This window comes from Cherax quadricarinatus, chromosome 88 (assembly GCF_038502225.1).
Source record: "Cherax quadricarinatus isolate ZL_2023a chromosome 88, ASM3850222v1, whole genome shotgun sequence".
NCBI lineage: Eukaryota > Metazoa > Arthropoda > Malacostraca > Decapoda > Parastacidae > Cherax > Cherax quadricarinatus.
The window spans coordinates 6,375,140-6,402,552 of record NC_091379.1 but is presented as its reverse complement, the minus strand read 5'-3'; the positions used below and the strand labels follow the sequence as shown (position 1 = coordinate 6,402,552).

At 39.4% G+C, this 27,413-nt stretch overlaps 1 protein-coding gene across 6 annotated transcripts in view; it reads left to right on the top strand.

Annotated features, from left to right (window-relative positions):
- Positions 1-27,413, top strand: part of LOC128698516 (uncharacterized) — a 34,949-nt gene that overhangs the window by 5,041 nt on the left and 2,495 nt on the right. For 2 of the 6 annotated variants that reach the window (XM_070103926.1, XM_070103927.1), the window contains exons 2-9: positions 1,512-1,644; positions 7,016-7,077; positions 9,691-9,741; positions 10,549-10,671; positions 12,362-12,433; positions 21,429-21,537; positions 24,125-24,234; positions 25,917-27,005. In XM_070103926.1, the coding sequence (XP_069960027.1) occupies positions 1,563-1,644; positions 7,016-7,077; positions 9,691-9,741; positions 10,549-10,671; positions 12,362-12,433; positions 21,429-21,537; positions 24,125-24,234; positions 25,917-27,005 (1,698 nt within the window). In that variant the 5' untranslated portion in view covers positions 1,512-1,562. Of the gene's footprint in view, positions 1-21; positions 553-1,511; positions 1,645-7,015; positions 7,078-9,690; positions 9,742-10,548; positions 10,672-12,361; positions 12,434-21,428; positions 21,538-24,124; positions 24,235-25,916; positions 27,006-27,413 lie in introns of those variants that run through there. The other 4 variants (XM_070103929.1, XM_070103930.1, XM_070103925.1 and 1 more) reach the window with 3 other exon arrangements.

The window sequence follows — 27,413 nt, the reverse complement described above, 5'->3', positions numbered from 1 at the left end:
CCCAGGTACCTATTTGCTGCTAGGTGAACATGACAACAGTTGTAAGGAAAAACTTCGAAATGTTTTCACCCCGCCGGGAATCGAACCCGGGCCCTCCGTGTGTGAAGCGAGAGCTTTAGCCACCGTTAACATGGACAGTGACCCTTGTCGGTTTAGCGCTTTCTTTGATTATAATAATTAAAATGGACAGCAGGTGTCTTAAATGTCCTAATTTTGCTGCTTTAGCAGAGAATCGACCACCCAACGTCAGTGTGTGAGGTGAAAGGTCTAGCAATCCAGCAAAAAATCTTATCATAACACTCGTTCACAGAACTGTTATCTTCGATTTTGATTAAATCGCCTTCACGCTTATACGAGTGTATTAACGGGAAGGCAGGACAGATTAAATGATGTAGACAAAGGAGAGTGGGTGGGAGTGAAGGGTGGTAGTGGTGAGGAGCATCAACGTACAAGGTACAGGTCCAGCACACGATCATTGTACAATATACGTATATTACAGTAGTGTTCCCTGGCTTCACTACTTGTTCCAGTCTCCACTTCAACCACCTTCAGGTGAGGCTCTGCTTCTCTTCTTAATCTTTTGGGTTATCCTAGGTAATTTACATTATAATATCCTTATTTACTACATGTACAAGGTATACGGACCATAGTTGACATCAATGACATACTACTATATACAAAGCTGTTTGTTATGCTGAGCATTTCCCGCAAATTAGGTCAGTTTTGTCCCAGGATGCGACCCACACCAGTCCACTAACACCCAGGTACCTATTTTACTGATGGGTGAACATGGACAACCGGTGTAAGGGAACACACCCAATGTTTCATCCCTCGCCGGAAATCGAACCAGGATCCTCAGCGTGTGAAGGGAGAGCTTGTTCTACCAGGCCACGGGCCTCTTTTTGAATGCTATTTAGTAAGCTAATTAGCAAGCATTATGTAGGGGAGGTTTAACTAACATTTATTATTGGTTATACTATTATTTATTATTATTTATATTAGTAATTATTATTATTTACATTTTTTGTAGTTTATGAAATCTTCCAGAGAATTTATTTATATTTTTGTGGTTTATGAAATTTTCCATAGCGAATCTCCTCCAGTACGGCTGGAAAATATTAGGGATGTGTTACCATAAGACACCTACTGTCCCTGGTCACCCATCAGTATAAAATAGGTACCTGGGTGTTAGTGGACTGGTGTGGGTCGCATCCTGGGACAAAACTGACCTAATTTGCGGGAAATGCTCAGCATAACAAACAGCTTTGTATATAGTAGTATGTCATTGATGTCAACTATGGTCTGTATACCTTGTACATGTACTTGTAGTAAATAAAGATGATATTATTATTATGTCAAGATAATTTTTTCGTATTTCCAAACAAAGGTTTTGGTGAAAATTTGCAAATACCTAACTTGAGGATTTTTCTTGTACTTTATGTCCTTATTTCAGACTTCATGATAGTGAATTATTTTCACATTCTTTTCTAAAGTTTGCACTTTCTTTTCAGCACTTGGCCATTTTTAATTCAAGTTAATTGAAGTGAAAATAGTCAACCAGGATGAGCATGTGGGCAAGTTTGGCAGTAAAATACGGACCTGCAATATTGCAGTGTTTGCCTACCATAGTAAATGTTACTCAAGGTACCGTGTGAACCTGTGCAGTGTTATAACTACAGGGGGTTGTAATAATAAGATTGCAGACAAACCATAGAACAGGTGGGGTTTAAACCCATGGTGAGTGAATCTGAAATCACCAGGCCAGTGGAGTATGCACTGGCCTGGAGTTTAACAACTTGCTAGCCATGGGCTCAAACCCCTCCCTGTTCTGTTTTTTTTTTTTTTTTACAGGGGATTCCTTGCTTACAAATACCTGAGTCACAAACAGAGATAGAAATTCTGGTTCATAAATGCACATAATGTATTCAGAAAAAAATATTTTCTAGACTTATTTGCCTTCATTAATTTTAATGTTTAATTTTTTTGCATGAATGCATCTCATGTATTTCTGTTGGCTTCAAATTTATTTGGTAACACCTGGTTAAAGATTGTTTAAATGCTAAGTATCACTTTTAGAGCGAATTCAAGAAAATATTTTTCAGTTTCCTTTATTTTAACATGCAATTTTTTTGTACCATATGTGTTCATTATTAACCCTTTCAGGGTCATAACCACTGATCCGAGAATTGCTTTCGTGATCAAGGAATTTAAAAAAAAAATTCTTATGATAGAGAATCTTTTTCCAAAGGTAATGAAACTAAAAGAATGAAATTTGATGGAAAAATTACAGAACTATGCTTTTGCAAAGTTAGCAGTCTTCGTGATATTTAGTTAGTTAGTTTAGTTTAATATGTTTATTATGCACCCCATACCCATCCTGTGGGCGGTAGTCAAAAGATTACAGAGGTACATAATTGGTCCAGGGACTGGACTCCAAAGTTTTGATAGCTGAGCAAGTTACAAAGGTAATGAACTAGATCTGGTCATAATCATGACCAAGTTACAAAGGTAATGAGCTCCAGGTAGAGCTGGTCACACTCATGAATAATTGCAAAGGTAATGAATCATAAACACATTAATCATGAGAATTTACAAAGGTAATGAGCTCCAGGTAGAGCTGGTCACAATCATGACAAGTTTCAAAGGTAATGAATGATAAACACGTTATCACATGATTACAATCATAGACAAATTACAGAGTAATGAGCAGTTAACAAGCATAGCAGGGAATTCATCCATTGCCCTAACAACAGATGTTGCTAGGTGTCTGTCTCTCCTCGGTAGACAGCCATTGCAAACAGCAGCAAGTTGCCCTGGGATCTGCTGCTTGCACGAGCACCATCGACCCTCCCCAAGAGGTCCAAGAAGCCCGTGATATTTATGCAGTGGTAATTTCGTCCATTTTGAACCCTGTTTTTGGCCAATTCCATTGTTCCAGTTGACCAAATTCATAGCTATTTTTTATGAGAGAGCCACAAAATTTGGTTAACACAAGCCTATCCGATGTTATCCTGACGCCAAATGACTTCGAACAGGCGATAAATGACATGCCCATGCACTCTGCCCCAGGGCCAGACTCATGGAACTCCGTGTTCATCAAGAACTGCAAGAAGCCCCTATCACGAGCCTTTTCCATCCTATGGAGAGGGAGCATGGACACGGGGGTCGTCCCACAGTTACTAAAAACAACAGACATAGCCCCACTCCACAAAGGGGGCAGTAAAGCAACAGCAAAGAACTACAGACCGATAGCACTAACATCCCATATCATTAAAATCTTTGAAAGGGTCCTAAGAAGCAAGATCACCACCCATCTAGAAACCCATTAGTTACACAACCCAGGGCAACATGGGTTTAGAACAGGTCGCTCCTGTCTGTCTCAACTATTGGATCACTACGACAAGGTCCTAAATGCACTAGAAGATAAAAAGAATGCAGATGTAATATATACAGACTTTGCAAAAGCCTTCGACAAGTGTGACCATGGCGTAATAGCGCACAAAATGCGTGCTAAAGGAATAACAGGAAAAGTCGGTCGATGGATCTATAATTTCCTCACTAACAGAACACAGAGAGTAGTCGTCAACAGAGTAAAGTCCGAGGCAGCTACGGTGAAAAGCTCTGTTCCACAAGGCACAGTACTCACTCCCATCTTGTTCCTCATCCTCATATCCGACATAGACAAGGATGTCAGCCACAGCACCGTGTCTTCCTTTGCAGATGACACCCGAATCTGCATGACAGTGTCTTCCATTGCAGACACTGCAAGGCTCCAGGCGGACATCAACCAAATCTTTCAGTGGGCTGCAGAAAACAATATGAAGTTCAACGATGAGAAATTTCAATTACTCAGATATGGTAAACACGAGGAAATTAAATTTTCATCAGAGTACAAAACAAATTCTGGCCACAAAATAGAGCGAAACACCGTCAAAGACCTGGGAGTGATCATGTCGGAGGATCTCACCTTCAAGGACCATAACATTGTATCAATCGCATCTGCTAGAAAAATGACAGGATGGATAATGAGAACCTTCAGATCTAGGGAGGCCAAGCCCATGATGACACTCTTCAGGTCACTTGTTCTATCTAGGCTGGAATATTGCTGCACACTAACAGCACCTTTCAAGGCAGGTGAAATTGCTGACCTAGAAAATGTACAGAGAACCTTCACGGCGCGCATAACGGAGATAAAACACCTCAATTTCTGAGAGCGCTTGAGGTTCCTAAACCTGTATTCCCTGGAACGCAGGCGGGAGAGATACATGATTATATACACCTGGAAAATCCTAGAGGGACTAGTACCGAACTTGCACACGAAAATCACTCACTACGAAAGCAAAAGACTTGGCAGACGATGCAACATCCCCCCAATGAAAAGCAGGGGTGTCACTAGCACGTTAAGAGACCATACAATAAGTGTCAGGGGCCTGAGACTGTTCAACTGCCTCCCAGCATACATAAGGGGAATTACCAACAGACCCCTGGCAGTCTTCAAGCTGGCACTGGACAAGCACCTAAAGTCGGTTCCTGACCAGCCAGGCTGTGGCTTGTACGTTGGTTTGCGTGCAGCCAGCAGCAACAGCCTGGTTGATCAGGCTCTGATCCACCAGGAGGCCTGGTCACAGACCGGGCCGCGGGGGCGTTGACCCCCGGAACTCTCTCCAGGTAAACTCCAGGTAGTATCTTTATCGCTTTTAGGGTGACTTCCAGAAAATATTTGTTCTCAGTTGCTTTTTTCTAGACATGCATTTGTTTTGTACCATGTGTTCATTAATGGATTGGTGTTTTCACATATGTTAGGTAAAGATTGGTAAAAGACCTGTAGAAATTGTATTTATAACATTATTCAGCTGAATTCAAGATTTTTTTATGAAATTAGGTTATATTTTGTACATGTTAATTTCATGCATGTATGATGGGTTATTATTTGTTTAATAGATTAGTGAAGAATTTTACATATAATACGTAATTGCAATTGCATTAACTGATATTAATAGAGGCAGTCAGTCCTGTACACATCTTCAGTAGTGAAGATAAGATCTACAAATTATTTTACAAGAGTTAAAAACTTATACAATGATTCTCATTTCATATAGATATTTTTGGCATACATTCTTGAGATCTTATAGAGATTTAGCATAAGATATATGTGGTTTTCTGAGTGTACATTGGAACCTCCAGATAACGAGCGCATCCATCTGCGAGTTTTTCCAGACACGAGCAGTCGCTCGGTCGATTTTTTGCTTCCATAAGCGAGTGAAATTTCCAGATGCGAGCGGGCCTCGAGGGAGGTTCCTTGATGCTAGTGAAGGGTTCTTGCTCTTGATCTAGGGAATTGGATCTCAATTGTTTGTTGGACTATCTTATTGAAACTTGGGCAATGTATGATGGACAGATGCTTCTTAATGTACACCAAAACCGAAAGAAATTGGACCATAAATAAGGGAGTTCACTTCTCAGACATTAGCCTCCCCTTAGCGGTATATTTTCGTATGGTTTTTATGGTTTTATTCTCGTTTTCTTGGTCTCGTTTGATAGAAATAGATATGATTTTGATTGGTTTCACAACAAAAAGTACCTTGAAATTGAGCTCAAAGTAGAAGAAATGTTCAATTCTTTGGCGATGTAAACAGATGACGTCACTGTCCAATAACTGTCCTATTGGCACTAGCCCTCAACCTTCACATATTGGAAAGCTCTTCAACACGCTAGCAAAAGTGGGAGCAGATATCATGAGGTAGCAGTGGCAAACAACATGAAGCAGCAGTGCCAGACAACATGAAGCAGCAGTGACAGACAACATGAAACAGTAGTGGCAGACAACATGAAACAGTAGTGGCAGACAACATGAAACAGTAGTGGCAGACAACATGAAACAGTAGTGGCAGACAACATAAATCAGCAGTGGCAGACATCATGAAGCAGCAGTGGCAGACATCATGAGGTAGCAGTGGCAGACAACATGAAGCAGCAGTGACAGACCTTGTACCTTGAAAACAACCTTGTTGTACCCTGGTAGCAACCTTGTTGTACCCTGCTAGCAACCTTGTACCCTTACGCCTTAATCCACCGGACCACACAATCCTTAAGAGTAGCGCATCCGGCAGAACTGGAAGTTGTGCTAGCTACCCAAGGACATACGGTGGTGTAGATGACTCACGGCTAATTTCATTCTACTCCCTGTTTGGTGTACTAGTACAATGAGCAGTATTTTGTATTATTGTACCCACGAACTAATGGTATTGATCAATAACAACACTGTGACTAATCAAGGAGTCGAACCCATGCTGCTTTGGCCTGCCTCATGGTGGGTGAAAACTTGTGATGCCTTAATCCATGGGATCACACAATCCTTAAGAGTAGCGCATTCAGCAGAACTGGATGTTGTACTTGCTACCCAAGGACATACGGTGGTGTGGCTGACTAGCCTAATTTCATTCTACTTCCTGTTTGGTGTACTAGTACAACAAGCAGTATTTTATATTATTGTACCCACGGACAAGTGGTATAAAACATAGATAAAATTAGCAAATACACAGTACATACAATACTTACCTTAAAAATACAGTGCCATTCATTCTTCCTTTACACAAATGTTATGCAAAAACAACAATAATAGGCTGAATAATCGCAGAAAAGTGGTAAAAGCAATGAACATAATGAATAGTGGCTCAGCTGAAAGCTAATGAAAAAGTGGAATTCTGAAAAGTGGTGCTGGATACACGGGGCCCTCCTGTACATACCTGTGTATACATGTACACGTATATGCATACACACACGCAAACATGTATACATGCGTATATATGTACATACATTCATTCATTCATACGTATTTTCATATATACATGCATATACATACATATATACACATTACATAGTATATATATTCAACCCCTGCAACAACATATAGGTGAATAAATACATATACATGCTGTATTTTAACCTACCACCTGTCTGTTATACAGTAATGTATTATACTAATATTAATTATGTTTGTTTTTTACCATTGAAGGGTTGATCTCGCTTTGGTCTCAGGTCAAAAAAACGAAAGAAGATAATGAAACAGTTCTTAAGGTATGTTGAAAGCATTTAATATTATTTCACAACAGGATCACTTTGCTTTCAAACAGTTGACAGGAATTTTCTTGAAATAATTTGCTAGGAGCAGGGAGCTAGTAACCCCTTCTGTTTAAATTACTAAATTTAAAAAGAAAAACTTTCATTTTACTCTTTCAGTTACCTTTCCTTGATGGGATGCGGCTCTTGTTAAAAACTTACTTTATACTAAAATTTTGATACAGGATTTTATATTCTGATTCATATACTCATGAGGAAAGTGAAATAAATCAGGGGACTGTTGAAGCTAAACCCATGGCAGGTGAATACTAAATGACACAGGGGCAAAGAAAGCTTGTATTTTGACAGCATTTTGATCTTAGTGCTTTGTTAAACTGACTTGAACTGTCAGCAGTGACCCTTTGTGAATAAGGTCAAACTTTGTGACCTTTGATTTAATTGGTTAATAAAGGGGAGTTGTCTAAGTGGCCTTCAATTCAGAATGCTAAAAAATAAAAAAATACACAACTCTGCTATATACCTAGTACAGTGGACCCCCGCATAACGATGGCATCGCATAGCGATTTTTCCGCATAACGATTACTTTTATCGCAAAATTTTTGCCGCGCATACCGATTAAAAACCCGCATACCGATTTTCGTCCGAGACGCGTCCAATGTGCCCTCAGCCAGCCTCACATGTGCCGCTCCGTCCCATTGTTTACCAGCCAGCCTCCGCGGTAACATCCAAGCATACACTCGGAATATTTCGTATTATTACAGTATTTTCGGTGCTGTTTCTGGAAAATAAGTGACCATGGGCCCCAAGAAAGCTTCTAGTGCCAACCCTGTGGTAAAAAGGGTGAGAATTAGTATGGAAATTAAGAAAGATTTTGAAGGGTTTGGGGCTAACCCTGAGAAGCCTATGCCAGTTGTGGAATCCACTGTGCCTACTTCAGAGATTAAGGAAATGTGTGCACAGTGGGTTGAACTGCAAACCTTTATAGATGAAAATCACCCTGACACAGCTGTTGCAAGCCGTGCTGGTGACTATTTCAATGACAATGTTATGGCCCATTTTAGACAAATCGTAAAGGAACGGGAGGTACAGAGCTCTATGGACAGATTTGTTGTGCGACAGAGGTCCAGTGACTCTCAAGCTGGTCCTAGTGGCATTAAAAGAAGAAGGGAAGTAACCCCGGAAAAGGACTTGCTACCTCAAGTCGTAATGGAAGGGGATTCCCCTTCTAAACAGTAAGAAGATAATGCTCTCCCCTCCTCCCATCCCATCAATCATCACCAGATCTTCAATAAAAGTAAGTGTCATTTAATTGTGCATGCCTTTTTCAGTTTGTGTGTATTAAAATTAACATTTCATGTGGTAAAAAAAATTTTTTTTCATACTTTTGGCCGTCTTGCACGGATTAATTTTATTTCCATTATTTCTTATGGGGAAAATTCATTCGCATAACGATTATTTCGCATAACGATGAGCCCTCTTGCACGGATTAAAATCGTTAACCGGGGGTCCACTGTACTTTACACATAACTCATGAACGCGAAGGGCTGGAGTTTTGAGACTCTATGACTGCGGGTTCAATCCCGGCCGGGGTATGGTTTGTTTGCAATCGTGTCATTACGATTTCGTGAGTCATGTTGACGGCAGTGAAGGGACTTGAGCTAGAGTTCGTCACGGCCATGCTAGCTGGAGATTCGTCTGTAAAAACTTGCATTTGTAGTCACGGTGCCTGTGCTAACCTTCCTATGGTGTAGAAATATACCTAGTTGGACGAATCTTATTGTGGCTAGCTGGTCTAGTGGCTAACGCGACGGGCTGAAATTTTGAGACTCTATGACCGCGGGTTCAATCCCGGCCGGGGTATGGTTTACTTTACACATAGTTTACAGAAATACTGTACAGCCTCTCCTCACTTAATAATGGGGTTCCATTCCTAAGACCACGTCGTTAAACGAATTTGTCGCTAAGTGAGGAGCATACTGTACTATAATGTTAATGGGTTTGTGTCAACCGTCTTTGATATTGTTTTGATGTCACCTTTGCACCATTGATAACATTTCTGGTATATTTTTAAATGTTTACACAGTAGTTTACTGTATTATATTGAAATAAACAGAATAGAGGAAATCAGCTCTAATATACATTATTTAGGTATGAATACTGGTCAGAGAGCCCGTTGTAAGTCCGAGAGGCTGTATTAGCCATTGATAATAAGTTAAAAGCACAACTTACTTTGTAGACTGTGACCATAATTTCAACTCTGCTATACTGAGGGTTTGCTTCTTTCAATGTCATATTCAACATTTTACTGAGCAGACTATGAAGCCAACAGAAGGCCTCAGTCAAATGACTTATGGAAAGGTTTCTTCACTGTTGGTTCAACATTTAATGCAGAATTTATGATTTCCTACCTGGTGCTAATTCTCTACCTCAGATATCATCCCTTCAACATTATACACCTTTGTACCATCATGTGTGTATCTGAAGAAGCTATTGATTAATCATACTAGACAGGATTAAGTTTGTAGATAGATAGGATTAAATTTGTAACTATACGTATAGGGTTAAATTTGTATATAAATATAACAGTAAGCATTGCTTTTATATTTACAGGCAATGAAACTAGTGAAAAGATATGAAGACGACATTGACAAGTTGATTCAGGTATGTGGTGTTTTAGAAATTTCGTTTCCTATACATAGGTAAAACCATTATCTTGATTTAACTCATAAATTGTGTAATATTCACTAGTGCCATATGTAAGATCTATTAGTTAGAATTATAACCATATTTTTTAAAGAGGTGGAGTGGTAAGCCAGTGGAAGGCCTCAGTCAGGTGACCAAAAGCTCCAGCTGTGGGTCATATGACTGAGACCTGCGTCAGGAAACACTTGTCCTGTTTACTAATGAATCTTACCTAACCTAACCTATGTGTCAGCAAGAATGTTAGTTAAACTGGATGCAAAAGCTTAATGGCAATAGGAAGAAGGGGTATGAAGACAGTATGATGAACAAAAGTTTGGATAACATTTTGCTAAGGGTAGAGCTTTTGTCAAGTAGAGGCATACTTCACTTTAAGGTGCTTCACTTTAGAGAGCTTTACCAATATGGTGCTTTTCGTTCATGTTTATTTTTTTCGCCCTTGCCTTGCATTTTTTATTATTTTTCCTTTTGCTTCATTTTTTAGGCCTAGTACTATAGTGCACTTTATAAATGATGGCATAAACATGTTTGTAAAATTTTATATGCATTGGCAAGTGAAGAAAAAGTCTGTGATTCATTTTAAGGCAATATTCACTTTACGGCAGTTGGCTGGAACCTAACGCACCATATTAGTGAAGTATGCCTGTATTGACTTAAATCACTTACACAGAAAAATAATAAAAGAGATCTGTATTTAAGATAAGAACTTTTAATAATTTGATTTGGAGGATGCTGACTGAAGATGCTGTACTCTCATGTTTTCTTTAGGATCCAGAGCGCAGGCAGCAACTATTGGAGGGTTTGACGATATTGATGACCAAGATTCAGAAAACAGAGAGTTCTCAAGCTACTTATGAGCCAGATACCAAAAGTTATAAACAGTGTCATGAGGTTAGTATCTCAGAGCTGGAAGATCAATGCAGGAAACCTATCTAATATGTCTCCCGTCTTCCCTCTGCCACTCAATAATTTGAAGTCTTTAGCACATTGCCAATTTTTCATTTATGTATATAGCAAACTGATTCATATTGATGTTAATTTATGCCTAAGGGAAAATAAAAAAACATACTGTACTGATTGAATTTCTGTTACAATGTATTGTAAGTAAATACACAAGTTTAATGCTACCACAACACAAACAGTATAGCTTTAGTGCTCATTCAGTAGCTTATCATTTTCCGAGAAGCATCTGAACCAAGAGCTTTTCATTCTTGACTTTAATCCATTAATGATTTTAGTAAGTCCTAACTAGTGCCAGGTACATGATTTTGAAAATGTTCTAACCAAAAAATCATTCTTCATCCTCCTGTGTTGGTATTTACATGTGTTGAGTATTTTCTTATCGCTGCACATTACATACTACATGTGTTTAAGTATTTTCCTTATCACTACACATATTAAGTATTTTCCTTATCACTACACATGTTAAGTATTTTCCTTATCATCACAGTTACAATCATAAAGAACGTGAAAAAAAAAGAGAAACAAATTCAGTTTACATTCATTTGTATCTCTTTTTTGCCCTCATGTCAATATTTTATACCATTTCTGGTACAGAATCATGATCACTAGACATATTGGTAATAAGTTGGAGTTCTATATAAAGACGGGATAAAAATATATGTGATAACTTTTTTCTGGTTATAATCCGAGATTCATTGTAACTTTTTATGCTGTTACCAAAGTACAGTATGTATAGACTCAGCATTTGACATAAACCATAATTTTTTTCCCATTTCTTCCTAATAACAAACAGCCATTTTATTAACCTTTGTAGTTCCTTTGGAGTAATAAATAACCATTTCAATATTCTTCGTAATGTCTGTGTACTGTCTGACAACTCATTGTTACTAAGCATTACAAATTTTAGAACTTCATTAACCAGACATATGGCAGTGAATATATAGAAATAAATGACGAGTAATTCATGTGCTAGGTATTTTTACTGACGAAACATTTTGACTTCATTGCAGGCTAATTGTAACCTTTCCCACATATTCTTTGTTCTTAGTTCACATAAGTCTACAACCCTTCAGTAATGTGTAGCTTAGGTGTAAAATATTTAGTTCACAGCCCAGTTCCCTCAGTTCTCAGGCAGGGCAAGACTTATGAGCAAGTCTGTCTGCCTATGTTCACCTCATCAGTCAAATACAGAGATGTTAGGCAAAAGAACATGTGCAATTAATGTGACATTTTGCTCCAGGAGCTTTGTAAAGCCATTAAGGCTTAAAAAAGCTCCTGGAGAGTGAAACATTGCTATAATAAAAATGTCACATTAGTTGCACATGCGTCCTTTTACCTAACATTGTTGGAGATTCTACCAATATCATTACGAATACAGATTGAAGCCTGCAGTGCTGGCAAGACATTCATCAGTAAATATGCATTACAAATACAGAGATGAAGCCTGCAGTGCTCCAAGACATTCATCAATAAATATGCATTACAAATACTTCAAAGATGAAGCCTGCAGTGCTGGCAAGACATTTCGTTAATAAATATGCCTAAGTGTTGTGCATGTGTCTTACCAACTTGTTGGTATTGTATGCCATTTATATTATGATTTAAATATGTGTTGCAGTTCAAGGATGAGTCGCCTTCGCTTAGGAGGAACATGGTGGATGATGCTTCCTCCAACAACTGTTTTAGAATGGTGTGTAATTACATATTTACATATAATTTTTTTTTTCTTTTTTTTTTTTTTCAACAAGTCGGCCGTCTCCCACCGAGGCAGGGTGACCCAAAAAAAAAGAAAGAAAATCCCCAAAAAGAAAATACTTTCATCATCATTCAACACTTTCACCACACTCACACATTATCACTGCTTTTGCAGAGGTGCTCAGAATACAACAGTTTAGAAGCATATACGTATAGAGATACACAACATATCCCTCCAAACTGCCAATATCCCAAAACCCTCCTTTAAAGTGCAGGCATTGTACTTCCCATTTCCAGGACTCAAGTCCGACTATATGAAAATAACCGGTTTCCCTGAATCCCTTCACTAAATATTACCCTGCTCACACTCCAACAGATTGTCAGGTCTCAAGTATCATTCGTCTCCATTCACTCCTATCTAACACGCTCATGCACGCTTGCTGGAAGTCCAAGCCCCTCACCCACAAAACCTCCTTTACCCCCTCTTTCCAACCCTTTCGAGGACGACCCCTACCCCTCTTTCCTTCCCCTATAGATTTATATGCTTTCCATGTCATTCTACTTTGATCCATTCTCTCTAAATGACCAAACCACCTCAACAACCCCTCTTCTGCCCTCTGACTAATGCTTTTATTAACTCCACACCTTCTCCTAATTTCCACACTCCGAATTTTCTGCATAATATTTGCACCACACATTGCCCTTAGACAGGACATCTCCACTGCCTCCAACCGTCTCCTCGCTGCTGCATTTACCACCCAAGCTTCACATCCATATAAGAGTGTTGGTACTACTATACTTTCATACATTCCCTTCTTTGCCTCCATAGATAACGTTTTTTGACTCCACATATACCTCAACGCACCACTCACCTTTTTTCCCTCATCAATTCTATGATTAACCTCATCCTTCATAAATCCATCCGCCGACACGTCAACTCCCAAGTATCTGAAAACATTCACTTCTTCCATACTCCTCCTCCCCAATTTGATATCCAATTTTTCTTTATCTAAATCATTTGATACCCTCATCACCTTACTCTTTTCTATGTTCACTTTCAACTTTCTACCTTTACACACATTCTCAAACTCATCCACTAACCTTTGTAATTTTTCTTTAGAATCTCCCATAAGCACAGTATCATCAGCAAAAAGTAACTGTGTCAATTCCCATTTTGAATTTGATTCCCCATAATTTAATCCCACCCCTCTCCCGAACACCCTAGCATTTACTTCTTTTACAACCCCATCTATAAATATATTAAACAACCATGGTGACATTACACATCCCTGTCTAAGACCTACTTTTACCGGGAAGTATTCTCCCTCTCTTCTACACACCCTAACCTGAGCCTCACTATCCTCATAAAAGCTCTTTACAGCATTTAGTAACTTACCACCTATTCCATATACTTGCAACATCTGCCACATTGCTCCTCTATCCACTCTATCATATGCCTTTTCTAAATCCATAAATGCAATAAAAACTTCCCTACCTTTATCTAAATACTGTTCACATATATGCTTCAATGTAAACACTTGATCTACACATCCCCTACCCACTCTGAAGCCTCCTTGCTCGTCCGCAATTCTACATTCTGTCTTACCTCTAATTCTTTCAATTATAACCCTACCGTATACTTTTCCTGGTATACTCAGTAAACTTATTCCTCTATAATTTTTACAATCTCTTTTGTCCCCTTTCCCTTTATATAAAGGGACTATACATGCTCTCCGCCAATCCCTAGGTACCTTCCCCTCTTTCATACATTTATTAAAAAAAAGAACCAACCACTCCAACACTATATCCCCCCCTGCTTTTAACATTTCTGTCATGATCCCATCAGTTCCAGCTGCTTTACCCCCTTTCATTCTACGTAATGCCTCACGTACCTCCACCACACTTACATTCTGCTCTTCTTCACTCCTAAAAGATGGTATACCTCCCTGGCCAGTGCATGAAATTAACGCCTCCCTTTCTTCCTTAACATTTAAAAGTTCCTCAAAATATTCTCGCCATCTACCTAATACCTCCCTCTCCCCATCTACTAACTCCCCTACTCTGTTTTTAACTGACAAATCCATACTTTCCCTAGGCTTTCTTAACTTGTTTAACTCACTCCAAAATTTTTTCTTATTTTCATTAAAATTTCTTGACAGTGCCTCTCCCACTCTTTCATCTGCTCTCCTTTTGCACTCTCTCACCACTCTCTTCACCTTTCTTTTACTCTCCATATACTCTGCTCTTCTTATAACACTTCTGCTTTGTAAAAACCTCTCGTAAGCTACCTTTTTCTCTTTTATCACACCCTTTACTTCATCATTCCACCAATCACTCCTCTTTCCTCCTGCCCCCACCCTCCTATAACCACAAACTTCTGCCCCACATTCTAATACTGCATTTTTAAAACTATTCCAACCCTCTTCAACCCCCCCACTACTCATCTTTGCACTAGCCCACCTTTCTGCCAATAGTCGCTTATATCTCGCCCGAACTTCCTCCTCCCTTAGTTTATACACTTTCACCTCCCTCTTACTTGTTGTTGCCACCTTCCTCTTTTCCCATCTACCTCTTACTCTAACTGTAGCTACAACTAAATAATGATCCGATATATCAGTTGCCCCTCTATAAACATGTACATCCTGGAGCCTACCCATCAACCTTTTATCCACCAATACATAATCTAATAAACTACTTTCATTACGTGCTACATCATACCTTGTATATTTATTTATCCTCTTTTTCATAAAATATGTATTACTTATTACCAAATTTCTTTCTACACATAGCTCAATTAAAGGCTCCCTATTTACATTTACCCCTGGCACCCCAAAATTACCTACTACTCCCTCCATAACATTTTTACCCACTTTAGCATTGAAATCCCCAACCACCATTACTCTCACACTTGATTCAAAACTCCCCACGCATTCACTCAACATTTCCCAGAATCTCTCTCTCTCCTCTACACTTCTCTCTTCTCCAGGTGCATACACGCTTACTATAACCCACTTTTCACATCCAATCTTTATTTTACTCCACATAATCCTTGAATTTATACATTTGTAGTCCCTCTTTTCCTGCCATAGCTTATCCTTCAACATTATTGCTACTCCTTCTTTAGCTCTAACTCTATTTGAAACCCCTGACCTAATCCCATTTATTCCTCTCCATTGAAACTCTCCCACCCCCTTCAGCTTTGTTTCACTTAAAGCCAGGACATCCAGTTTCTTCTCATTCATAACATCCACAATCATCTCTTTCTTATCATTTGCACAACATCCACGCACATTCAGACTTCCCACTTTGACAATTTTCTTCTTCTTATTCTTTTTAGTAATCTTTACAGGAAAAGGGGTTACTAGCCCATTGTTCCCGGCAATTTTAGTTGACTTTTACAACACGCATGGCTTACGGAGGAAAGATTCTTATTCCACTTCCCCATGGATATAAAAGGAAAATTAATAAGACCAAGAACTATTAAGATAAAATCAAAGAAAAAATATTTACATATAATTAACTGGGAGTTACAAGACTAGATCTGTGTTTGTGGTGCTCTGTTTTCTTTAATTTATCTTAATTATTTTTAAAGGAGGGATTTGGGATATTTGCTGTTTAGAGTGACATCTCAACTGTCATATCTGCATGCCTCTGACAAAACAGTGATAGCGTGAATGATGGTGAAAATGTTTCTTTTTTGGGTTGCCCTGCCTTGGTGGGAGACAGCCAGCATGTTAAACAATACAGTGGACCCCCGCATAACGATATTATTTCAATCCAGAAGTCTGTTTGGGTGCCGTTATAGACCGAATTTGTTCCCATAAGAAATATTGTGAATTAGATTAGTCCTTTTCAGACCCCTAAAAATACACCTACAAAAGCACTTACAAAAATAAACTTACATAATTGGTCGAGTTGGGAGCTGATCGTTATCCGGGGGTCCACTGTATTTTTAAACTTTGCAATAATTGCTGAACACGTTTTCTTTGATTATTATTATTTTATTAATTGTTGTTGTTGTTGTTATTATTGCATGTTGTAAGAGGCAACTAAACTGCTGGGAGGAAAGGGCTAGTAACCCCTTCTCCTGTATAAATTACTAAATTTAATAAGAAAAACTTTCGTTTTTTTTATTTAGGTCACCCTGCTTTGGTGGGATGTGGCTGGTATGCTGAAAAAATATTATTTTTATTACAGGCAGGCCCCATTCCTATGGCTCCTAAGGTTCATGACCCCAAACAGTAAGCAAAAATTGCTAGTAGGTGGAAAAGAGCTTTTTTTCATTTATCAGATGCGTCTAAAGTGCCTGATAACGTGTTTACACTATCATATGTACTAAGTGCTCAATACAGTTAGGCATAAAATGACAGATAAAAAAGTAAAATAAATGCACAGTACATATAATACTTACCCTAAAATATGATGCCAGTCATCCTTCCCTTACACAACTGTTGTGTGAAAACAGCAGAAAAGTGGTGAAAGCACCAAACATAATGAACAATGGCCAAGTTGAAAGCCAGTGAAAATGTGGAATGCCGAAAAGTGGGAGCTGTATACTTGGGGCCTTCCTGTACTTCTGCGTTAAACTCAGAGCTCGTACAGCACTTTGGGATTAGAAGGCAGTCAAGTTTGATTGAAGAAAGGGGAAAGTACCTTAAATCCTTTGATCAAGAACTTTTTGAGCAGCATGTAAGCACTTTTTTTTTTTTTTTAAAGGGTTCCAGTTTCCTGGAATTCATTCAACTCAGCTATTTTTATACCCTTCATTGGAGGTACCTTGAAGGATAGTGAAGGACTCTTGATCTATGGAATTGGTGATATCTTTCTCTTCCTTGGATCAAACCTAATTATCTTTCCTTCTGACATCAGTCAGATCACCCTCTGTTCTGAATTATTCATTTGTTATAATTTTTAAAGAGGTAGACTGGTAAACCAGCAGAAGGCCTCGGTCAGATGACCAAAAGTTCCTTACCTAACCTAATCTACCCTCTATTATTATTTTTACTCTTTAACCTGGAGTTTACCTGGAGAGAGTTCCGGGGGTCAACACCCCCGTGGCCCAGTCTGTGACCAGGCCTCCTGGTGGATCAGAGCCTGATCAACCAGGCTGTTACTTCTGGCTGCACACAATCCAACGTACGAGCCACAGCCCGACTGGTCATTCTCTGTGCAGTCATTTAACCCCTTGCCTGTCGCAACCCCCAATCCTGAGGTGTCTCCAGGTGTCGCAAAATTTAAAAAAAAAAAATACATTATTTTTTCTTATGAAATGATAGAGAATCTTTTCCTGATTGTAATGACACCAAAAAAACGAAATTTGATGGAAAACTGACGGAATTACGGTCTCGTGAAGTTAGCGACCTCGGCGATATTTACAAATCGGCGATTTCGCCCACTTTGAGCCCTATTTTCGGCTAATTCCATTGTTCCAGTCAACCAAACTCATAGCTATTTCTTTAGAACTCCATTTTTTTCTATCGATTGAGTACAAGAAACTGCCCATTTACTAATTTCAACTACCCAATAACGTGGTCAGAAATTTGCAATTTGGCCAATTTCATGAAAATTAAAAAATATGACAATTTCAAAATAGGGTCCAGAATGAACAATGCAGACATTCCTGGCTCTAAAATAACATTTTCTTTGTTCATCAGTCACATCTCCAAGCCCCTCTGATATTACTCTTGCTTTCTATTTTTAATTTTTATTTTATTATTATTTTTTTATTATCACACCGGCCGATTCCCACCAAGGCAGGGTGGCCCGAAAAAGAAAAACTTTCACCATCATTCACTCCATCACTGTCTTGCCAGAAGGGTGCTTTACACTACAGTTTTTAAACTGCAACATTAACACCCCTCCTTCAGATTGCAGGCACTGTACTTCCCATCTCCAGGACTCAAGTCCGGCCTGCCGGTTTCCCTGAATCCCTTCATAAATGTTACTTTGCTCACACTCCAACAGCACGTCAAGTATTAAAAACCATTTGTCTCCATTCACTCCTATCAAACACGCTCACGCATGCCTGCTGGAAGTCCAAGCCCCTCGCACACAAAACCTCCTTTACCCCCTCCCTCCAACCCTTCCTAGGCCGACCCCTACCCCGCCTTCCTTCCACTACAGACTGATACACTCTTGAAGTCATTCTGTTTCGCTCCATTCTCTCTACATGTCCGAACCACCTCAACAACCCTTCCTCAGCCCTCTGGACAACAGTTTTGGTAATCCCGCACCTCCTCCTAACTTCCAAACTACGAATTCTCTGCATTATATTCACACCACACATTGCCCTCAGACATGACATCTCCACTGCCTCCAGCCTTCTCCTCGCTGCAACATTCATCACCCACGCTTCACACCCATATAAGAGCGTTGGTAAAACTATACTCTCATACATTCCCCTCTTTGCCTCCAAGGACAAAGTTCTTTGTCTCCACAGACTCCTAAGTGCACCACTCACTCTTTTTCCCTCATCAATTCTATGATTCACCTCATCTTTCATAGACCCATCCGCTGACACGTCCACTCCCAAATATCTGAATACGTTCACCTCCTCCATACTCTCTCCCTCCAATCTGATATTCAATCTTTCATCACCTAATCTTTTTGTTATCCTCATAACCTTACTCTTTCCTGTATTCACCTTTAATTTTCTTCTTTTGCACACCCTACCAAATTCATCCACCAATCTCTGCAACTTCTCTTCAGAATCTCCCAAGAGCACAGTGTCATCAGCAAAGAGCAGCTGTGACAACTCCCACTTTGTGTGTGATTCTTTATCTTTTAACTCCACGCCTCTTGCCAAGACCCTCGCATTTACTTCTCTTACAACCCCATCTATAAATATATTAAACAACCACGGTGACATCACACATCCTTGTCTAAGGCCTACTTTTACTGGGAAAAAATTTCCCTCTTTCCTACATACTCTAACTTGAGCCTCACTATCCTCGTAAAAACTCTTCACTGCTTTCAGTAACCTACCTCCTACACCATACACTTGCAACATCTGCCACATTGCCCCCCTATCCACCCTGTCATACGCCTTTTCCAAATCCATAAATGCCACAAAGACCTCTTTAGCCTTATCTAAATACTGTTCACTTACATGTTTCACTGTAAACACCTGGTCCACACACCCCCTACCTTTCCTAAAGCCTCCTTGTTCATCTGCTATCCTATTCTCCGTCTTACTCTTAATTCTTTCAATTATAACTCTACCATACACTTTACCAGGTACACTCAACAGACTTATCCCCCTATAATTTTTGCACTCTCTTTTATCCCCTTTGCCTTTATACAAAGGAACTATGCATGCTCTCTGCCAATCCCTAGGTACCTTACCCTCTTCCATACATTTATTAAATAATTGCACCAACCACTCCAAAACTATATCCCCACCTGCTTTTAACATTTCTATCTTTATCCCATCAATCCCGGCTGCCTTACCCCCTTTCATTTTACCTACTGCCTCACGAACTTCCCCCACACTCACAACTGGCTCTTCCTCACTCCTACAAGATGTTATTCCTCCTTGCCCTATACACGAAATCACAGCTTCCCTATCTTCATCAACATTTAACAATTCCTCAAAATATTCCTTCCATCTTCCCAATACCTCTAACTCTCCATTTAATAACTCTCCTCTCCTCTCATAAACACGCTAAGATAACAGGGATATCTTGCTACTCCTACTTACATTTTGGTCACACTTCACAGACACGCACATGCATATATATATATACATACATCTAGGTTTTTCTCCTTTTTCTAAATAGCTCTTGTTCTTTTTTATTCCTTCTATTGTCCATGGGGAAGTGGAAAAGAATCTTTCCTCCGTAAGCCATGCGTGTCGTATGAGGCGACTAAAATGCCGGGAGCAATGGGCTAGTAACCCCTTCTCCTGTATACAATTACTAAAAAAGAGAAGAAGAAAAATTTTTATTCAAACAAAAAATAGAAGATTTATTGTTATGCAGACTACTGCAATACTGTAATAATTGTATAAATAACATCAACCCATTCATGACTGCATATTAGAGTGGCTACTTGGACATTTATTGGACAATGACATCATTTGTTTACTTTTGAACATTGGCAAAAATCAAACATTTTCCCTGCTTTGAGCTCCATTTCCAGATTCTTTTTATAGTAAAATCAATCAAAATCTCCTCTATTTCTATAATATGTTTTCCATTCTATCAAATGAGACCAAGAAAACGAGAATACAACCATAAATACTATACGAAAACAGACCACAAAGTCGGCATTTTAATTAAAAAAAACGGTTGGAGTTTTTTTTTTCTCATTATGCACTGCGTGCTCCAGGATTTTTTTTATATGGTGCACACTGACCACACAGACCCATTCACTCACATGTGGGCCTACCAGCTTTCTCCTGCTTGATTTGAAACCGCTAGAATTTATGAGTATATATACGTCAAACACGGTACCGCGTAAGACATATATATACGGCCGCGACAGTCAAAGGGTTAATAATTATCTGTTTCTGCTCTTCAAGATTCTCTGCCTTCTCACTTCCTGTTTCCAAATGTTTTTTCCTGACTGTTTGTCCAAAATTCACTGCATACAAGGGGCTTTCTGCATGCACACCTAATTGTTGCTTATCTTTGTATAAAAGTTTTATCATGCTGAAATGTAAATTATGATTATTATGATTATGACTATTTTTTCATTGGCTTATGACATCACACAACACACAAATGTACATATGACTATCTTTTTTTTTTCATTGGCTTGTGACATCACACAACAAATAAATATACATACTAAGACTAATGTAATAGCTTGTAATATCTAGAATTAGTCTACCCAAAATTCTTTGTATAACAAGAGGCTTTCCTTAGAATATGCACTCTAATCTACTTCTGAAATTGTAACCAACCTGTAACCATACAGATTATAAACCCACCTATTGTAACTTCCATGTATTTTAATGGTAATTAATATCTTTTATCATTATCTTACAGGCCACTACTGCTGTGTGCTGTGGCGTGTGCAGGATGAACTACAATGTGCAGAACCGACGGCCAACCCTCTTGCCTGCGTGTGGACACACATTTTGCAAATCTTGCATCAGTAATTATCTTATTTTTTTTAATTACGTTTTATAAACGCAAGAGAAGCGATAAATCCTCAATTGGCTTGTTAACACTTGGGGCATGCACCATGCTTAGCATGAACTAGGAACATTATGTACAACGTTATGCATTGGCTTGTAAGGCACACAAGCATTACGGGAGGGAAGAGGAGCGATTGGTGGAATGATGATGTAAAGAGAGTAGTAAGGGAGAAAAAGTTAGCATATGAGAAGTTTTTACAAAGTAGAAGTGATGCAAGGAGAGAAGAGTATATGGAGAAAACGAGAGAGGTTAAGAGAGTGGTGAAGCAATGTAAAAAGAGAGCAAATGAGAGAGTGGGTGAGATGTTATCAACAAATTTTGTTGAAAATAAGAAAAAGTTTTGGAGTGAGATTAACAAGTTAAGGAAGCCTAGAGAACAAATGGATTTGTCAGTTAAAAATAGGAGAGGAGAGCTATTAAATGGAGAGTTAGAGGTATTGGGAAGATGGAGGGAATATTTTGAGGAATTGTTAAATGTTGATGAAGATAGGGAAGCTGTGATTTCGTGTATAGGGCAAGGAGGAATAACATCTTGTAGGAGTGAGGAAGAGCCAGTTGTGAGTGTGGGGGAAGTTCGTGAGGCAGTAGGTAAAATGAAAGGGGGTAAGGCAGCTGGGATTGATGGGATAAAGATAGAAATGTTAAAAGCAGGTGGGGATGTAGTTTTGGAGTGGTTGGTGCAATTATTTAATAAATGTATGGAAGACGGTGAGGTACCTTGGGATTGGCAGAGAGCATGCATAGTTCCTTTGTATAAAGGCAAAGGGGACACAAGAGAGTGCAAAAATTATAAGGGGATAAGTCTGTTGAGTATACCTGGTAAAGTGTATGGTAGAGTTATTAGTGAAAGAATTAAGAGTAAGACGGAGAATAGGATATCAGATGAACAAGGAGGCTTTAGGAAAGGTAGGGGGTGTGTGGACCAGGTGTTTACAGTGAAACATATAAGTGAACAGTATTTAGATAAGGCTAAAGAGGTCTTTGTGGCATTTATGGATTTGGAAAAGGCGTATGACAGGGTGGATAGGGGGGCAATGTGGCAGATGTTGCAGGTGCATAGTGTAGGAGGTAGGTTACTGAAAGCAGTGAAGAGTTTTTACGAGGATAGTGAGGCTCAAGTTAGAGTATGTAGAAAAGAGGGAAATTTTTTCCCAGTAAAAGTAGGCCTTAGACAAGGATGTGTGATGTCACCGTGGTTGTTTAATATATTGATAGATGGGGTTGTAAGAGAAGTAAATGCGAGGGTCTTGGCAAGAGGCGTGGAGTTAAAAGATAAAGAATCACACATAAAGTGGGAGTTGTCACAGTTGCTCTTTGCTGATGACACTGTGCTCTTGGGAGATTCTGAAGAGAAGTTGCAGAGATTGGTGGATGAATTTGGTAGGGTGTGCAAAAGAAGAAAATTAAAAGTGAATACAGGAAAGAGTAAGGTTATGAGGATAACAAAAAGATTAGGTGATGAAAGATTGGATATCAGATTGGAGGGAGAGAGTATGGAGGAGGTGAATGTATTCAGATATTTGGGAGTGGACGTGTCAGCGGATGGGTCTATGAAAGATGAGGTGAATCATAGAATTGATGAGGGGAAAAGGGTGAGTGGTGCACTTAGGAGTATGTGGAGACAAAGAACTTTGTCCTTGGAGGCAAAGAGGGGAATGTATGAGAGTATAGTTTTACCAACGCTCTTATATGGGTGTGAAGCATGGGTGATGAATGTTGCAGCGAGGAGAAGGCTGGAGGCAGTGGAGATGTCATGTCTGAGGGCAATGTGTGGTGTGAATATAATGCAGAGAATTCATAGTTTGGAAGTTAGGAGGAGGTGCGGGATTACCAAAACTGTTGTCCAGAGGGCTGAGGAAGGGTTGTTGAGGTGGTTCGGACATGTAGAGAGAATGGAGTGAAACAGAGTGACTTCAAGAGTGTATCAGTCTGTAGTGGAAGGAAGGCGGGGTAGGGGTCGGCCTAGGAAAGGTTGGAGGGAGGGGGTAAAGGAGGTTTTGTGTGCGAGGGGCTTGGACTTCCAGTGGGCATGCGTGAGCATGTTTGATAGGAGTGAATGGAGACGAATGGTTTTTAATACTTGACGTGCTGTTGGAGTGTGAGCAAAGTAACATTTATGAAGGGGTTCAGGGAAACCGGCAGGCTGGACTTGAGTCCTGGAGATGGGAAGTACAGTGCCTGCACTCTGAAGGAGGGGTGTTAATGTTGCAGTTTAAAAACTGTAGTGTAAAGCACCCTTCTGGCAAGACAGTGATGGAGTGAATGATGGTGAAAGTTTTTCTTTTTCAGGCCACCCTGCCTTGGCGGGAATCGGCCAGTGTGATAATAAAAAAAAAAAAAAAGCATTACGGGTATTATAGCTTTATAGCTGCGATGAACTGCATGTCCACTGGTATAGTTGATAAGGAAAGAGTCAGAAAAACTATTTAAGAATTTAGAAACATAAAACTATAATTGCATAAAGATTCTGTATTAATTTATGTGCATATAAATTTCCTTAAAGAATAATACAACAATATTTTTATTTTGGCTTTTTTCTAAAGGTGAGATTAGCCGCCGTGAGCGTTTTCGTTGCCCTGTTTGTCGTTGTTACCAAGACATGGACACACAGAATTTTCCAGACAACATAAGTATACTTCAGTTAGTGCAGGAGGTAAGCAACCTTTAGTACTTCCCACCTCCAGGACTGTAACATCCTCACCCATCCTTCAGAGTGCAGGCACTGTACTTCCCAGCTCCAAGATTGTAATATCCCCATCTATCCTTCAGAGTGTAGTGTCTGCACTCTGAAGGCTTCAAATGGACCTTTGTGAAGATATAACCAACATGGATATAAAAACAGGAAAAGAAATCTGTATACTTCAGCCTTCATTTAGGATCCTCAGATAGAGGTTGACATATACTGTACAAGTTTTTTTTATATATTTTTGTCTCAGTGTTGGTTTTATATTCTTCCATTATCAAGTGATCAAGTGTTCATTACCATTTAGTGCACCAGCATAGAAGCATATAGATGTTAAGCAATAATTAAAGAAAAAAAGAGAGAAAAATAGCAGGGGGACAAACTGTATTAGGGACTTTTTTTACCAGTGTGAAGTTGTCATCAATTGTTATATGGGGAATGTTCTTATAAAGATGATTACCACCATTATTGTGAAGCACTAAGACATAAGGGTCATATGGAGGGGTTAGAGGTAATTGGGTTTGATCCAAAAATGAGGAGGACAGCTCCGATTCATCAGCATCAGAATAAAATGTAAGAAAATTCTTTAACAGAATAAAATGTGGGTAACCCATTGCTTTATTATTATTTTTTTTATTAACACACTGGCCGATTCCCACCAAGGCAGGGTGGCCCTAAAAAGAAAAACTTTCACCATCATTCACTCCATCACTGTCTTGCCAGAAGGGTGCTGTACACTACAGTTTTTAAGCTGCAACATTAACACCCCTCCTTCAGAGTGCAGGCACTGTACTTCCCATCTCCAGGACTCAAGTACAGCCTGCCGGTTTCCCTGAATCCCTTCATAAATGTTACTTTGCTCACACTCCAACAGCACGTCAAGTATTAAAAACCCTTTTTCTCCATTCACTCCTATCAAACATGCTCACGCATGCCCACTGGAAGTCCAAGCCCCTCGCACACAAAACCTCCTTTACCCCCTCCCTCCAACCTTTCCTAGGCCGACCCCTACCCCGCCTTCCTTCCACTACAGACTGATACACTCTTGAAGTCATTCTGTTTTGCTCCATTCTCTCTACATGTCTGAACCACCTCAACAACCCTTCCTCAGCCCTCTGGACAACAGTTTTGGTAATCCCGCACCTCCTCCTAACTTCCACACTACAAATTCTCTGCATTATATTCACACCACACATTGCCCTCAGACATGACATCTCCACTGCCTCCAGCCTTCTCCTCGCTGCAACATTCATCACCCATGCTTCACACCCATATAAGAGCATTGGTAAAACTATACTCTCATACATTCCCCTCTTTGCCTCCAAGGACAAAGTTCTTTGTCTCCACAGACTCCTAAGTGCACCACTCACCCTTTTCCCCTCATCAATTCTATGATTCACCTCATCTTTCATAGACCCATCCGCTGACACGTCCACTCACAAATATCTGAATACATTCACCTCCTCCATACTCTCTTCCTCCAATCTGATATCCAATCTTTCATCACCTAATCTTTTTGTTATCCTCATAACCTTACCCATTGCTTATGTACAAGAATTTGTAGAGTAACTGTTTTGACCTAAGGAATTATTTCTAAATACTGAAGCAGTTGGTTCATAATTTGAGTGTACTATATTTATCTTTGTCAACAGGAAAATTTCAACAAGTGCGAAGAAGAGAATAGTGACTCTGTGACCAGCTCATTAATGATGTCCTATGAAGAGCAAATTCTTTATGCTATCCGCCTGTCATATAAGGAGATGTTACACCAGAGGGATATAGAATTAGCTAGATCTCTCTCTCAACAGCAACAACAGCAGCAAGAAGAGGAAGAACGGAGTTTGGAGCTGGCAAGAAATCTCCAAAGCAGAGAAATTGAGTTGGCAGAAAGACGTTTGACAGACCATGATCTATCATGGCACCAGATTCTTCAGAAAGAATCTGCACCACTCTTTAAAAGTCACAATACAAAATGTGTAGTATCAGAGGCAGCAGGTGATGACTTCATAGCTCATAGAGAGGACAGTTACTTTGGTGCTCAGATGCCTGAGGACCAGACACTAAGTATGGACACTCCATACTCACATGATGAAAGTGATTGCTATAATAAGAAAACATCTAGTTTCACAGATGAGGCTTCTCCCAGCATTAACTCTCAACAGCAGCAGGAAGAAGAAAGACTAAGTCTGGAGTTGGCAAAAGTTCTCCAAGAGAGAGAAATTGAGTGGGCCAGATCTTTCATAGATAAAGAAAAATCATGTTGTTGGCCTCATCAGGAAGACGACTCTAAACTACTTTTTAACAGCCAAGGTAGAAAATGTAGCGTGGAATCAGAGATAACAGGTGATAACTGCGCAGCTCCATATTCTTGTAAATATGAAGACAGACACTTCAGCACACAGAAGTTGGAGGAAGATACACCGTGCATGAAGGCTTCATCCACAGGTGATGAAAGATGTTACATTGGTGAGAAAGTGACCAGTTTCACAGATGAGACCATTCATAGCATTGAGCCCAATTTAATAGTATCAGGCAATGAACAAATGAAGAATGAAACCATAGGTTGGAAGTACTCTCAGGATGAACAGAAAACTCCATTCAGGTCAAGAACTGGTGGAAGTGAAGATGCTTGTATGCAAAAGCAAGAATTCGAGAGTTGTAAAGAAAAAAGAAATTCACACCATTGGAAAAAATTGAAAGAACAAGAGGATCTGGAATTAGCCTTCGCTCTCTCTCTGTCGGTATGTAATTTTGTATTTTTTTTACTGTCTTACATTAACATCTGCTGTCCATCAATTAGATTATTACATGTATCTCTCTCATGATGTACACCCATATTGGTCATTCACTGAACCCATATTGTCATTTACTGAACCCATATTGGTCATTTACTGAATCCATATTGGTCATTCACTGAAACCATATTGGTCATTTACTGAACCCATGTTGGTCATTCAGTGAACCCATTTTGGTCATTTACTGAACCCATATTGGTCATTCACTGAACCCATATTGGTCATTCACTGAACCCATATTGGTCATTCACTGAACCCATATTGGTCATTCACTGAACCCATATTGGTCATTCATTGAATCCATATTAGTCATTCACTGAACCCACATTGGTCATTCAGTATAAGTTGTGGAGG